Genomic DNA, 14,514 nt, shown 5'->3' on the forward strand with positions numbered 1-14,514 from the left:
AAATAGCTCTTCAGGCTGTAAAGATTGCAGATTCCTGCTCCATTTTCTCTTCTTCCTCAACCATTAGCGCCCTCTACTGGCTTCTGGGACATGCAGCAGAAAGCGTGTTATGCTTGTTGGACACAAACATCATTACCAAATCTATCGTCTTCGCTGTCCTTTTGGAGCCGTCGTCACACCAGGTCTCACACCACAGCCACTCCTGAGGCAGAGACTTGATGGGAACCTGGTGGATCATGTTGTTGGGAAGATCCTGGAAAACACAGGAACCTGTTACAAAGCGGCGCTAAAACAGGAAAACATGGAGCAATATTTAAACATCATGATGAGGTACGTCAAAGCTTCTGGATCCAGGAAATGGCTTTAACCATTGGCAGTAAAGAGACAAAAGAACAAAAAAAAAGTTACAATATTACAAGAATAAAGTCATAATATTACGAGAATAAAGCTGAAATAAAATCAGAATAAATTCATAGTATTTTGAGAATAAAGTTATTGTATTTTGACTTTATTCTTGTACAACTTTCTTCTCTTTCTTTTATTTCTTTTTATTTTCTTAGAGTGGCCCTAATACTCCGTGCAGAACCAGAGTCTGACTGAAAAAAACACCTCTGACGCTTTGAGATGCAGCCACATTTGGATGGGTCATAAATGTTCCTCTCAACCTTTTTAAGCAAAAAGCTAAATGAAAGCAGTATTGTGTAAAAGTGAAACGCTACGGTCAGGAGACATAAAGAGGATTGCAGGGCAGCAAACAGAGACCTGGTCCAGGTTGGACAGGCTGTTGGGGTCTTGGCTGAGTCCCTGGTACTGTCCTCTGAGGCGGTCTCCCGCGGCGATCTTCCTGAACTTCTTCAAGTCGACCACGTAGAGGGCGCTGTGGAGCACACGCCACTTTAACAAGGATATGTGCAAGAAAGCAAGAGCATCCAAGAGAACAGTCGCTTACAAAAATATTCACACAATAGAATTTTTTTTTTTTTTTACATTTCTAATTAAGACCAAAAACATTCCAAGAGTTTTTTTTTTAGCAAGGTGTTTTATAAACGAGTCTGTGGGCGATCGTTGAGCTGAAGCACCTGATGTGGTACTTGCGCCCGGCGAGGTGGCTCGCCCAGTAGCCGGACTTCCAGAAGCGATAGCCGTCCATCTCCCTGCGGCTGTCGCAGAACGGCGTGTAGCCGTACGGAGCGCCCTCCAGGTCAAAGTCCCGCAGCTCCTTCAGGTCTGTTCGCACGATCTGACGGGAAGCAGGTCAGGGTTATGGAGCGGCCTCGTTATTAACTACAAGTCTAGGTTACGACATAACTATAAACAAAAAATGCACTAAAAATCTCTGAGTTTTTATGTTGGTTTTTTGTTGTTGTTTTTTTAAGGTTTTTGTTGGCCTTTATTTGAAAGTAGCTAGACAAGAAACAGGGTAATGAGAGAGAGTGAAGACATGCGATAAATGTCGCCAGGCCAGGAATCGAACCTGCGACCACCGCCATGACGACTAAGGTCTAAGGTCATTTCTATGCATTGTAATCTGAGCATCTAATGCAATATATAAAATATCCCAACATAACATGGGATAACAAAGCAGGTGGGTCGTGTTTTGCCCCTGGCCACCACAGCACCCCCGAGGTTTTGTGTTTTAAAAAAGCTAATGCTGCGATGAAAACATGCATCGTTTCTTCTTGTAGTCGTAGAGAACGGACGGAGCGAACCTGGTCTGCGTCCACAAACAAGATCTTATCCACAGCGAGAGGAAACAGAACGTCCAGGAAGAGAATCTTGTAGCCCCAGATGATCCTCTGCTTCTCCGTCTGCTGGTGCAACCAGCGTGGCCACTTGTACTGGACCAGTTCATACTGGAAACCATACTGCTTCGCCATGTGGGGGATGAACTCCTGCAGAGGGAAAGACATGAAATAAACCGCTAACTACATGAAAATACAGGATTTGAGTCATTGTACAGTTCAACAGCTATCAGTCATTTGTTTAATTTTAAAATAGAAATTTAAAAAGTTCACCAGGAATTTATGCCAGACGTTTCATCTCAAGAAAGAAAGGACCAAAGGCAGAAGAAAGTACGAAAGAATGAAAATGAAAAAACGAAAAAAGAAAACAAAAAAAAAACAAAGAAATGAAGAAAGGACAGAGGCCTGAACGAGGAAAGAAGGTGACAACACAGGATGAACAAGGAAGGTAAAAAGGAAGGAGACTAAGACAGAATGAAGGAAGGACAGAAGAGAAAAGGAGGAAGGGCACAGAGTTAGGGAAGGAAGGAGAAAAGGAAAAAGAAATGTCAAAATAGAAAAAACAAAAGAGACGTAAGACACTAGGATGGAAGGAAAGAGAAGGTGGGAAAAAAGGAAGCAGACTAGGAAGAAAGGAAGGGAGGAAAGACACAAAGATGTACAACAAAAAGAAGGAGAGACAAAAAAAAAAGACACGGTGAATAAATCTAGATTTTTGACAAATTCTGATTTTTGTTCAACAAACTCATGTCTGCCAGGAATGAGAAAAGAAAAATAACTTTCCAGACTTTTGAAAACTATGAAGGAGATATCAATGCCTATAACAGGAGAGACCAGAGTCAGAAAACAATAGGAGTCTCTAATTATTTCACTCCTGCTTGAGTTTTAAACCAACTGCAGCTGAAACAGAAGGTGCCCAGAACAAATCCCAGCCGGTCTTCCTCCTCTACAAACGGAGGGAGGACAAATCCTACCTTGAAAGTCGGAGACAGGTAGTTCTTCAGGAACCAGAACTTGACGGGGGTTTTGGTGTTCTTTAGGACTGACAGCATCATGATCCTGGGAGAGAAGAAAAGGAGAATGGTGACGTGGATGCTGGCTAAAATAAAAAAATAAATAAAAAAGAGGAACCAGGATCAACGCTGCCTTTGTGTGCCAAGGAATTTAAAAAGTGTCAACTTTGATGGGATTTTTAGGAGTATTTAATCCCCACCTGAGGAACCTCTCGTACAGATGCCCTGAAGCCACAGAGAAAATGTTGATCACGTCGTCTTTCTCCTGCTTCGGCTCCTCAGTTTTCCCTCCGCCAGTAAAGCCTCTGCAAACACGAAACAAACCAGCCGAGTTTACTCCACTATTACGAGACATTAAGGCAGAATACAAAGAAAAATACTGACGAAAAATGTGTTATATTTCAAAGGCACCCAGATGGTTTAGTTTCTGATCCAGCTTCATTTACATTAAATATGTTAGAAAAATGAAATAAGTGCATAAACCAGAGCGGTACCTGGCCAGAGATTTCCAAAAGCCGGAGTCGTTTTCCTCCGTTCCATCACTCAGCAGCTCCTCGTTAAATTTGTCGGGCTTCTTCTGAACCTGAACAGGAAAAAAAAAACAAAAGAAAATTATTTTAACATTCAGAAGGTGTTAGTGGATGTAATTTAAGAGAAGCAATCAAGAAACACTCAAATGTTTTATATGATATTAGTCATTAGAGTTAGACAAAAGTACATTACTGCCAAACATGATGAAGTCGACTGATGAAATAAGCTTATCATCATCCAGTCACATAAGAATATCACAAAGTCAGAAGTAAAGGCTTCTGTCTCTGAGGCTTGGCCCGAACTGGGCCGCTTAATGGAAAAACTCGACTGTAATCTGAAGCCAAATAAAGTCTTAAACTGGCCCAGATTGGGTGTCTGAATTATTACCGTGTTTTTACATATTTATGGTGATGAATTTTAGGGTGTGAAGCTTTTCTGGCTCTTAGCGTTCTGGAGGTATTAAGGCAGGAACATCTCGTCTCTCTCCAGAGGGAGAAGCTTGGCGGTGGAAAGTGTTAAACACCGACGGAGGAATCAAACACACTTGACAGATAATAAACTCAGGCTTTTCTCCTTATGGTAACAACATAAAGGGTGTAAAAGCTGCTCTACATTCACTCAGAAGGACAATAGCAGTGGATCAAGTCAATCTATTTACTGAATGTCAGCGCAGAGACCATAATTATGTTCTGATAAGTAAAACCTTTGAATTTAAAGCTTTTTGTAACGAGCTGCTACTCTGACTCTAGTGGGGCTCTGGGGGCAGGTTGGTGCTACGCATCAGAGATGAACTGACCTTCACTTTAATGATTCGACTCTTGAAATTGTTCAACACCACAATAATGTCATCCGAGTCCGACGGGGAATCTGTGCCGTCGTGGCTGCGGACGAAAAACATCAAACTTATGAGTACGAGACGGCAGACGACTGAATTAAAACATGAACGCCTTTCAGTGCTGGGGGAGGAGAAGCAAAACACGTGATCAGCCTCACCTGTAAACCTTGTAGATTTCATCGGACCGTCCTTTCCTCAGCTTCAGCATCCAGGCGCCGGGGTTGGCTTTGAGCTGAAAGTAGCCCTGGAAACCAGATCAAAAAACAATTTTAGTGAAATGTTACAGCACATCTGAACCTTCCTGACTAAACTTTCTAGGATTTTTAGTCATCTTTGTTTATTTCAACAATTACTACAGATATTTCTGAAGAAAAAGAAGGAATTGAGGAAGCACTGGAGGAAGCAAAGATACAAGGAAGAATTAAAGTAAGGACACTAGGAAGGAAGGAGGGAGGAAGGAAAGAAGAAAGAGCATAGGAAAAAGGAAGGAAGGAGGAACATAAGAAGAAAGGAAGAAGAGAAGGAAGGAAGAAAGTAAGGAAGGAGGAACATAAGAAGGAAGGAAGTACATAGGAACAAATGACAAAATGAAGGAAGGACAGAAGGAAGGAAGGAAACAACGAAATAAATGAGGAAAGAAGGAAATAAGGTACAAAGGAAAGAAGAAAGTAAAGAAGGAGGGAAAAAGGAAAAACAAGAAAAAAAGGACAAATAAAAAATTGAAGGAAGGAAGGAAAAAAGAAAGGAATTAAAAAATGGAAAGTGGAAGGAAGGACATAAACTAGAAAGTGTAGAGAGACGGACGCCATATTTAGACAACGTTAGTGCAAATAATTCCTGAAAATACAAATATTTTTCCATAATTCATACTTTATTAATTATTATCCCACCAGGAAAACGCTGAAATAAAACTCCAGACTTCTCCTGACTGCGTGGGAGCGCCAACACGATGGGGATCCTCTTACCAAGTTTGCCATGACGATGGTATCCACGATGACGGGCTCGGCGGCGGTCCCCAGAGTGAACTGAAGGCCTCGCGGCGGCTGACCCGAACTGACATCGAAACAGTGGCCCTCCAGCAGCAGGTGCTCCAGCTCGTACTCGGCCGCCACGATGTTCTCCACCTGCAGCCACAGGGGTGCAGCCAAGCTCAGTTTACAGTCCAGCACGCCCCGGCAACATGCATTAGTAATGACTCCAAAGCTGACTGACGATGTTTATTTTATGGAGAGGAGGACTGTTCTTCAAACTCTGAAGCAGAAAGGCAGAAACTTTAAGAAAGGGAATCCAAGGGGAGGTCACGACCTCTTTGGACAGCAGAGAGCCGTCAGTCGAAAACTTAAGATTCGCCTCAGCGTCATCAAAAAGTTTTCCACAGAGTTTGTCGGGCTTTGTTTGGAGCTTCATCTAAAGTTAGATTAAAGTTGTCTGTTTTAAAATGTGAAAAAAAAAAAAAAACGAACCTACAGTTGCAGGGGTGAACAGAGGAAAATCTGAATTAAAACTACATTTTCCAGCTGAAACCATCATCACCTCCTCCAGGTAGATGTTATCGAGATCGTAGCGGGTGCGCACAGACTCCACCATCCAGCTCTCGGGGGTGTTGAGGTTCAGGGTGAAGAGCGGAGACTGAGGCATGTCCAGGAACTTGGCCATGGGTCCCGGGGAGAACGACGCGTCGGGCTGGAACGCCACCTCCGGCTCCAACACGTAGCGGTAAAAACTGCAGACAATGCACTCCGTCTCAACAAATGCCATTTAATTGTGATTTTACGTAACAGACAAACACAAAGCAGCTCAAAATTGTACAAAATGAAGGAAAGAAAGAATGTGTTCCTTTGATTGAATGAATAACCTTTTATCTAAACTTGAATTACCTCAGGTTTTACAGACGTCTGAGCCAAATGTTGGACAAATGTAGCACTTATTGATATCCGATTCAAACGTAAAAACATAAAAAGAAGTCTGTTGTGTTTTTTACCTTTTTAGAGGCATATCTGACAGTTTTGACTGGCAGTTCATGAAAACCCTCAGGTTGACGTTTACGAGCTGCTTCAGAACCTTCAGAGTGAAACACGGAGACATGATAGAGGGGAAACAGGTTAGTGACAGGACAGAGGACGGTCGTTAGCTGGACGGACAACGACGGCTCATCCAGTCCAATAACAGAGTCCAAACCTACCGATAAAAGAGGAGCCAGTTTCTGTGCGTCTCTCGTTACTGGATCCACCACGGCAACGACATCAAAGTACACGTCTCCCTCCTTGGGACGGATCTTTACGGCGCTGCCGACAAATACGAGACCGATGATCGAGTGAAGTAAACAAAAAGATTCTGCTGTTCTCCTCAGAGAACAAATGGATTTCACTGAATCTATCCCTTTAAAACAAGCTAAGCGACCCCAATGAAAAACAAAACCTTCAGAAGTGGTAAGTGATGTTGAGCGCTCCAGACGTACCTGTGGCGATCGTCTGAAAAGCCGTACTCTATCCTGGATTCGCCTTTGGGCTGAGAGGACAGCAGAGCATCCACCTTCATCACAAGGTCGCTGGCCCTGAGAGAGACGCAGCATTACTTTAGACGGAAAGTTCATCTGTGGAAGTTCTTATGGAGCCTGAAAACCTTTGGGAAATAAAATAAAATACCTGTCCTCCTCCATCTCAAACTGCTGGACTTTGCTTTTGATGCGCTCCCCTGATGTTTTCAGGATGATGTTCTCCAGAAGCAAGAAGTCGTCCTGGTTGAACACCTCGTTCTCCTCCAGCGGCCCGACAATCTGAGAAGGAACAAGAACGACAAACGGCATGAAAGAAAGAATCTGCAGCCGTTACTAACTTTATGCTGCTTTCATTTTAGCACAGGCATAAAGGTCGGTCAACCGGGAGAAACGACAGATGTACCCTTCCGTTGCTGATGACCGCTCTCTGTCCTTTCTTCAGTTTGAGCACGTCTCGGCAGTAGGCAGCGTGGGAGAGCAGGAAGTCAAATTTGGGACCCTCATAAGCGCTTTTGAACAATGACAAATCCATTCCCTGAAGGAGGAAAAAGGAGCAAATAAGAAACTGACACCCCAAAAGTATTTTGTCAGTAATTCAGATGTAACCGCAGAAACTCAACAACTCACCCCGACGGCAAACTCCCCGACGTCCACGCCCTTCTCCAGGGCCTCTGCCGTTTCCTCCTTTGACATCTTGGTGATGAAGTTCTTTGCATTATTGGCCGACTGCGTCTGCATGACAGACCAGATCGCTCTGGCAACGCGGCTAGTTTCTGCAGATGGATTCGACGACGGATTGTTGATCATCCCCAGTCGGACGTTGTTGCTGGTTTTCTTATGGAGCAGGCAAGTGAGCAAAGTTTAGTTTTGACATTTATGGTGTGCGAAAACCCTGACATACCCTTAATTAATGTCACAATGCTATTTCCAATTGTTCCTCTGGAGGTCTTTCTCCAATGAATCAGTGATTTCTTTCTGACTAAAATCATCTTCAAAATATTTCGCAGCACATCATAGTTTTATAATCAGATTGTTTTTATAGCATTTCTCACCATGTGTCTGATGGCATCGTAAAGCAGCTGACGTCCTGAGGGCTTATCGAAGTCTCCGACTACCCAGAAAGTCACAGGGCGGATGTATCCATCATCTGGGAAGCAAAAAAAATAAATAAATAAAATGCTTTAAGCCAGTCTAAAATCGATCTTCTAGGAAGAATGGTATGTGGTGCCTTATTTCCTGGCATCACTGGCAAAGATTTATCTGTAGCATAATCTCACACTGAGAGACGCTACAAACGTCTAGAAGCAGCTCGTCTTCTGACACAAACTAAACCGTTTAAACACATAGTTGCATCTCTTCTCAAACTCCCAGTTCCCTTCGGAATTGATTTTCAAGTTTTACTGTTGACCTACGAAGCGGAAAACAGAAAGGCTGCTGGCTATGCGGCTGACCTCGTGCGCCATCAGGATCCCTTGGATCTACTGATTGCTGTTAGCTGCAGGAAGGTCTGGGTTGGTCCGCGGAGATGATCGTGTCTTTGGAGTTGAAGCCTCTAAACTGTCCCACATATCAGGCAGGCTTCAGCTGTCAATGTTTTTAAGCCTCATCTAAAGCCATGTCTTTACTCTCTGGCTTTAGTACAGAATGAAAGTTTAAAGTTTTTCTATTGTTTCTCTCTGTTTCTATTGTCTTTCTCCTAAGGGACGCCCCCATACACAGTACTGATCTCTTTTCTAAACTTCTTATACCATCAACCTTTGCATGAAAGGGAAATAAGTCTATATCTTAGACTTATTTCCTTATAGCCCAAGAAAAAAAATAGCTCAGGAATACTGTTTTTTAAGTTTCCAGAAATTATAATCAACCAAACCAACCTACAAAAGTATAAACCAAAAAGCCTCATTTCCATTTATTTTGCAGGGATTTTTAGAAAACCCCCAAAGTAAATGTACTTCACATAAAAATGGAGCTTCTCTATATATTTTGTGTGTGAGATTATGCTACTGCATTAAAGGGATAATTAACTTTAAGCCATTTTAAGGATCCTTACTAGAACTATCTACATTTTTTTTTCTTTTCAAAGTTAATGGGTGCAGCTTACATTCAGGGGGGTCTCATAGTCAGGAAATTCCCGGAAAAAATCATTTTTAACAACTAGCCTCATATATTATTAAAGAAGCTTGTCTTTATTAATTCTTTCTGCTGCTTTTTGTGACATGAGGCGTCTTGTCTATACAGATCAACTTATAACGTCAAAGAGAGACCTCAGTTTATTCTATGTATTAGTAGCTAATCTATAGCAGTAAGAACCAAACAGGAGAAGACTTATGAATTATATTTTTGCTCGAAATTGTCACTGGACTTTATAAATTCACATGCAGCTACTGCATAAACTGTCATGCATTTTTTCTGAGTGTTAGAAGTAAATGTTAGACCACTGGCACTTGTATAAACACATTTTAATACTCAGGCACAATTTTCACATGCATCATTAGTCACCACTGTCCTCTGAGAGATGCATTGCAGATGGAGGAGTAATACTGAAAGAATGCCAGCATTGTGGTTGACAGAATAAAAGAGCAATTGAGCTAGGAGAGGGAATAATGTGGAGAACAAAGGGGATTTTACCATGGCTGTTGGTGGCGGCCATCCCTGATGCAGGGAAAATGTTAACACAGAAATATGGAGTGGAGGAGGACAAGACAGCAGAACAAACAGGAGTTTAGGCTTCAAGATGGCTCACTTTTCTTCAGTAGAACAACATATATAAGGTGATAGTTTGTTGCTTTTTGCTCTTACCTTTCTTAGTCATGTAGTTCATGCTGTTGGCTACAGCCGTGCTCTTCTCCTTTGAGTCCAAAGTGGAGAAACGAGCGTAATCGTCAATAAAGTAGTTGTCTGCAAAAAGTGGAAAAAAACGGACGGAAAGTCAAAGATGAAAATTGAACATTTACAAGAACATAAAACGCAAACAACAACCACCTATTTTGCAGAGAGCAGACTAAGGATCGTAGATGCTGTAAACTTCCAAAATGAAAAAGAGCTTGAAGAAAACCTTGTAAAAACAGTAGAATTGAACTTGCACATCTTCATGAATAAGTATTGAGTTTTAGCTCAAATAGAAAATAATAAGGGTCTCCATTAACAAAACGCATGATGTTGTGAGACATTTGCTCTTATTTTCCAACATTGTCAATTAAAAGGTTTTTGTTATTACAGCATTTTTCGTCTAGGGATGGTCAGACGATCATCGTAGAACATCAATGTTCTACACTTTGTATTTTACATTTAGTATGCTTAAAGTGAATCTTCTTCAGAGGAGACAAATCACCAGCATAACATTGCATTATAACCAGGTCCTTAGTGCAATATCCGACTTGCACTTGTAGAGAAATCTTGCAGAAGTGGTGCATACTGTATGTTCAGTATGTATTCCAACTCCAAATCGACGGCATCTTAAATTAGCAAATGCTACAGTATTTGATGCATACAGAGGTGATGATGGATTGTTTTTTACTTAAAGCAAATCTTCGCAGCCTACTGAAATGCAAAGCAAATACACAATACTACTATAGGATAATAACAGAGGTGGAAATTAAAATGTACATTTGGTCTGTAAATGTAACAGTATACCACATGTGTTTACTTCAAGGTCCTATTCTGGCCTATTTTCCCAAAAGTCTTTATTTTCAGACTAACATGTTTTACCAGGGTAAAATTTATTTAAAGTGTTTTTATAATATTGTAGCTGAAGAGCGGAAATTTCAGCAATTTGAAAAAACAACCTGAATTTTGCAAGGTTTCATTAGAAATTTTAGCTAACAACAGTCCAAGGACAGCTCTGTACAAGGATGTGAACTTAACATTCACACATTTCATCGATGTTAATAGTGTCGCAACACAGGTTACATAAATTGCTGTGTCGACGGCGTCTTGGGAGAATAGCAATTCTTCTTTTCATAATGCCGTTTGCAGCAGACTTGCAGCAGCTCAGGTCATTTTTAGAAACCAAACACTGTTTTGTTCAAATTGTTTACCCAGTAATTAGTGCCAATTCCCACCACCGGGTATAACAATGTTGCATTTTATTGTCAACTCACTCGTATTGGACAAGTCCAGGTAGGTTCTGCTGGTTGACAACACTCTGGAGTTAATGCGAGGAACAACGTTGGGCTGGTTCATGATGAAGTCGACGACGTCGTGATCTGTGGCCAGCTCACCCTGCGAGAGAGTTTACAAATTGGAGTTAGGATGTGAAAGCTATGAGTTAGTGAGGACATTCTTCACTGCTGCTGCAGAGCTGACAGTGATGCATCATCTACTTTTCTGCAGACTTTCCAGGCCGAAAGCCACAGCAACAAAACTAACAAACAACGTATCTGCTGCATTTATTTAAGTTTTTTCTTCTGGAAGTTTAGGTTCAGAAGAAAATTATGACTAACACCCTGTTGATCAGAACAACTGCTAAATTCAGCTCAGTGCATGTCTGCGCCTGAGAATCCCCTTTTAAATAAACACTTGGCTCAGGGGAATGATGGGATAATTTTAAAAGAGGAAATATGACAGATGGTGCTTACACATGCTGCATGCCAAACACAAAATTTATCTTATGACTAAATCTCCAAAAGAAGTAAAACTTTGGATTTATAAACAACATAAAACCATCTAAAGACTTTCTGACCTTTTTCTTTTCTTTTCTTTTTAAATAGATTTATTTGATGTCAGTTTAAGCAGAGAGAGAAAAAAGTCTAACATCAAAACACTCACTGTACTGGAATTAAAGATTGGTATCGAGCTCCTTTTTGATGAGATTATGCTGAGTTTTGTAAACTCAACATAAAAGAAGTAAAAATTAGAAAATTCAGCGCCTTACAAAAATATTAAGAGCTTTTATCTTCTTTCCCATTTGGTCACATTTTTTAGTCCCATTGTTACAACAACATCATCATGTATTTTGGGGAGATTTTATCCAATATACCAACACAAAGTGCTACAAACTTGTGAACAAGGAAAATTTCTTAAAAAACTTCAAATAGTTTTACACACTAAAATATAAAAAGTTTGGTTTGTATTTGTAAATACATCCATGCTGACTATGTAACAACATTATTTAACTGTCCTGCAACTCACCAAGTAGACTGCTCTCTGGTAAAAAGACGTGGTTTCAAGGATTTTTTGCATTGTGGTGGTTTCCAGTTCATCAGGGTCCAGTTGCTCACGCTGGTAAGGGATCCCGTTGTACATCACCACGGGCAACGGGCCCACTCCTGTTTGCTCATAGTACGCCTTCCCTTCCTGCAGGGAAAAATTTAGTTTGTGGCTCATTAGTGATCTAAAAGCAGAAGTAAAATCCAAATAACATTTGGTAATTTCCGTCTTAGTAACCAAGAAAAAACCAGAATCTGTTTTTATTTAATTACTGCTTTAAATTTAGAGTTTGTCACTATTTTGGTTTAAAAAATTGTTAAAACCAGAGTGAAACAAAATGGAAATCTGATTGCATTTGCATTAGAATAAAAACAGCAAGGAAGTATATTGCTAATGGCATAAAGTGACAAAAAAAAGTATCAGACCAGAACTAGTAATTTAGATTACACATATAATTTCACTGGCTGAGTAATTGAAAATGATTTGGTGTCAAAAGACAACGTCCGTATTTAGTGAAGCCAAATTCTGTTGCATTTACCTTCCTGTTGTTGTCGTAGCTCGAATCGGCTCCGAGGACGCTGCTGACCTCCACATAGGGAAATCTCTTCTCCAGCACTTTAACAACATCTCCAACACTTAGCTTTCCACCAATTGTCACACGGTTAAACATCTGCAGATGGCAGGAAGGGCAACAGGATGAGCAGAAGGGAAGAGGAACAGGACACGGTGGTGGTAACATGGCAACAGGCTCGTGTCCGCAGGCTTTACTTACCGAGACGACGGCTTCGAAAGCGCTGTGACTGTTCACCTCGTCAGTGATGTAGTTGTAGGCTCGGACCAGAGCTACGCCTGCGTCCTGCATGCCGTCTATGTCGTCTTCGTCAGACACCACAAATACCAGTCCGATTCTACGTCATAAAATTAAACGCTGAACATTTAACATTGAAGGCATGTCCTACATGAATTATCATCTTTTGGAACAATTAAGAAACAATTTGACCTGTCGAGGCCTGGTGAAACTAGATTAAATGAGGTTTACAGTCTACATTTTTCTTCCTGGCACAAAAACCAACCTGAGTGGGATGTTGTTGGCATAAAACATCTCTGCCACGCTCAGAAGTTCAGCAGCGTTCTCCTGGGTCGGATCCACAATGATCACCTGCAAAACAAGCAAACCGTTTCTTTTCACCCTGGTTCAGCTTTAAGCAGACTCACTCGAATGCCAATTACCCAACAGTGATCTTACGAGATTGTGGAAGTTTTTGCGGATTTGCCTGATGACTCCGGGGAAGGTTGGTCTGAGCAGCTCCTGGACATTATAGGGCCATGAGCTGTACCTGTGGTCCGTCTCCAGGTTGTTAATCCACTGAAACGGGGGAAGCAATTAGTTGAGGAAGAAAAAAATTAGCAAAAAGTTGCCAATAAATAAGTCAAAACCAGGGGCAAACAAAATTGAGGTGAACATTTCCTAGAAGAGGGAAATTTCTTGATCTTACGCAGATGGCAGGGTTACGAATATCAACGGCGTAATCAGAGTCGGATGGCTGGACGTTGAGTTTCAGGATGTCATGGATGTAGGGCGTCTCAATGAGAAGGGAGCGCAGACCCTCCATAACCCTCGCTTCACTGCGGAGCACGTCCAGCACACTGAAGGTGACAATTAGAGATCAGATCAAAGTCATCTGACCAAGAAGTACGCCTGTCTTGGCACCTACACAGTCCGAGACTGTGTAGGTGCACAGCTGCTATCAATTCTAAAATAAAAGAGAATTTTAAAGAGTAACTGACATCTGCATGGCTGATTATTGTCACTTCTTCAGATAAACTAAAAAACAACATACAGAGACTTAATTTGATTATTAATAAAACTTGATTTAATATGACAGACCAACAAAAAAATTATACGTACTGATAAAATGGAAGGAAATTGAAACACTGTTTTTATATAAATAAAAACTGAAGAGTACAAAATGCATTTGTATCTAACGGTTATTACTCTAACACTCCAAAATAAAATTCAAAGGAATGAGAGAAAAGAAGAAAAAGAAACGTATCAGGCAGGTTGGGGATAAAGTAGTGCCAAAACTCTCCATCCAATCTGAGATTATTACACAGCCGGAGCCGTTATGCCAAGAAAAACGGACAAACATCTCTGACTCCAGATCAAAATCAGCTTAAATTGCCAGGCTTGTGGGAAAACATTCGGTTCCACTTTGTTTTCAGAAAAAGACATTTTGAATATAAAGAATAAAAAAGGTAAATAAAAATAAAAGTTTTGTAAATATTTGTATATGCAATGTTTAGAAAAGAGGTTGAATTATGGAAATATTCATGGTATCGATCTGGGGACTCATTAAGAGTAACTGCCAGGGGGAAGAAGCCGTCTCTGTGGAGGGTGTTTTTTTTTTTTTTTGAGAAGAGCGCTCTGTAGCGCCGACATGAAAGTAAACGTTTGTGTCCAGAATGTGTGGTGTCTGCAGAAATGTTAGATGGAGTGAAGGTCAGCCCTTTTGATCCTCTCTGCAGGCCTCAAAGTCAAAGTCAGACCTGTGCAAAGCTGATGGAAACATACCACCATCAGCCAAGTATTTACAGTGGCTGAATACAAATGCACTCCACACTTTTCAGATCGTCATCTGTCAATAAAAAGATTTCTAACAACGTATGTAATTTTCCTTCTAGTTCAAACTTATGCACCACTTTGTGTTGGTCAATCACATAAAACCTTTTTTGAATCTGAATATTATC

The 14,514-nt window shown here is 41.0% G+C and overlaps 1 protein-coding gene across 2 annotated transcripts in view; it reads right to left on the reverse strand.

The window, feature by feature from the left end:
* Positions 1–14,514, reverse strand: part of uggt1 (UDP-glucose glycoprotein glucosyltransferase 1) — a 31,379-nt gene that overhangs the window by 1,299 nt on the left and 15,566 nt on the right. Inside the window, exons 13-39 of one of the 2 annotated variants that reach the window (XM_032547493.1) lie at positions 13,263–13,413; positions 13,013–13,132; positions 12,840–12,925; positions 12,539–12,674; positions 12,305–12,436; positions 11,749–11,913; positions 10,719–10,839; positions 9,418–9,516; positions 9,247–9,270; positions 7,671–7,765; positions 7,246–7,452; positions 7,022–7,153; positions 6,767–6,897; positions 6,580–6,675; positions 6,304–6,406; positions 6,103–6,182; positions 5,655–5,844; positions 5,087–5,245; positions 4,280–4,365; positions 4,083–4,167; positions 3,250–3,338; positions 2,956–3,060; positions 2,717–2,801; positions 1,710–1,892; positions 1,080–1,240; positions 763–877; positions 137–253 (exon numbers count right to left, since the gene is read on the reverse strand). In XM_032547493.1, coding sequence (XP_032403384.1) covers positions 137–253; positions 763–877; positions 1,080–1,240; positions 1,710–1,892; positions 2,717–2,801; positions 2,956–3,060; positions 3,250–3,338; positions 4,083–4,167; positions 4,280–4,365; positions 5,087–5,245; positions 5,655–5,844; positions 6,103–6,182; positions 6,304–6,406; positions 6,580–6,675; positions 6,767–6,897; positions 7,022–7,153; positions 7,246–7,452; positions 7,671–7,765; positions 9,247–9,270; positions 9,418–9,516; positions 10,719–10,839; positions 11,749–11,913; positions 12,305–12,436; positions 12,539–12,674; positions 12,840–12,925; positions 13,013–13,132; positions 13,263–13,413 — 3,253 coding nt within the window. The remainder of the gene's footprint in view (positions 1–136; positions 254–762; positions 878–1,079; positions 1,241–1,709; positions 1,893–2,716; positions 2,802–2,955; positions 3,061–3,249; positions 3,339–4,082; positions 4,168–4,279; positions 4,366–5,086; positions 5,246–5,654; positions 5,845–6,102; positions 6,183–6,303; positions 6,407–6,579; positions 6,676–6,766; positions 6,898–7,021; positions 7,154–7,245; positions 7,453–7,670; positions 7,766–9,246; positions 9,271–9,417; positions 9,517–10,718; positions 10,840–11,748; positions 11,914–12,304; positions 12,437–12,538; positions 12,675–12,839; positions 12,926–13,012; positions 13,133–13,262; positions 13,414–14,514) is intronic. The other variant, XM_032547494.1, reaches the window with a different exon arrangement.

The sequence above is a fragment of the Xiphophorus hellerii genome, chromosome 19 (assembly GCF_003331165.1).
Source record: "Xiphophorus hellerii strain 12219 chromosome 19, Xiphophorus_hellerii-4.1, whole genome shotgun sequence".
Classification (NCBI taxonomy): Eukaryota; Metazoa; Chordata; class Actinopteri; order Cyprinodontiformes; family Poeciliidae; genus Xiphophorus; species Xiphophorus hellerii.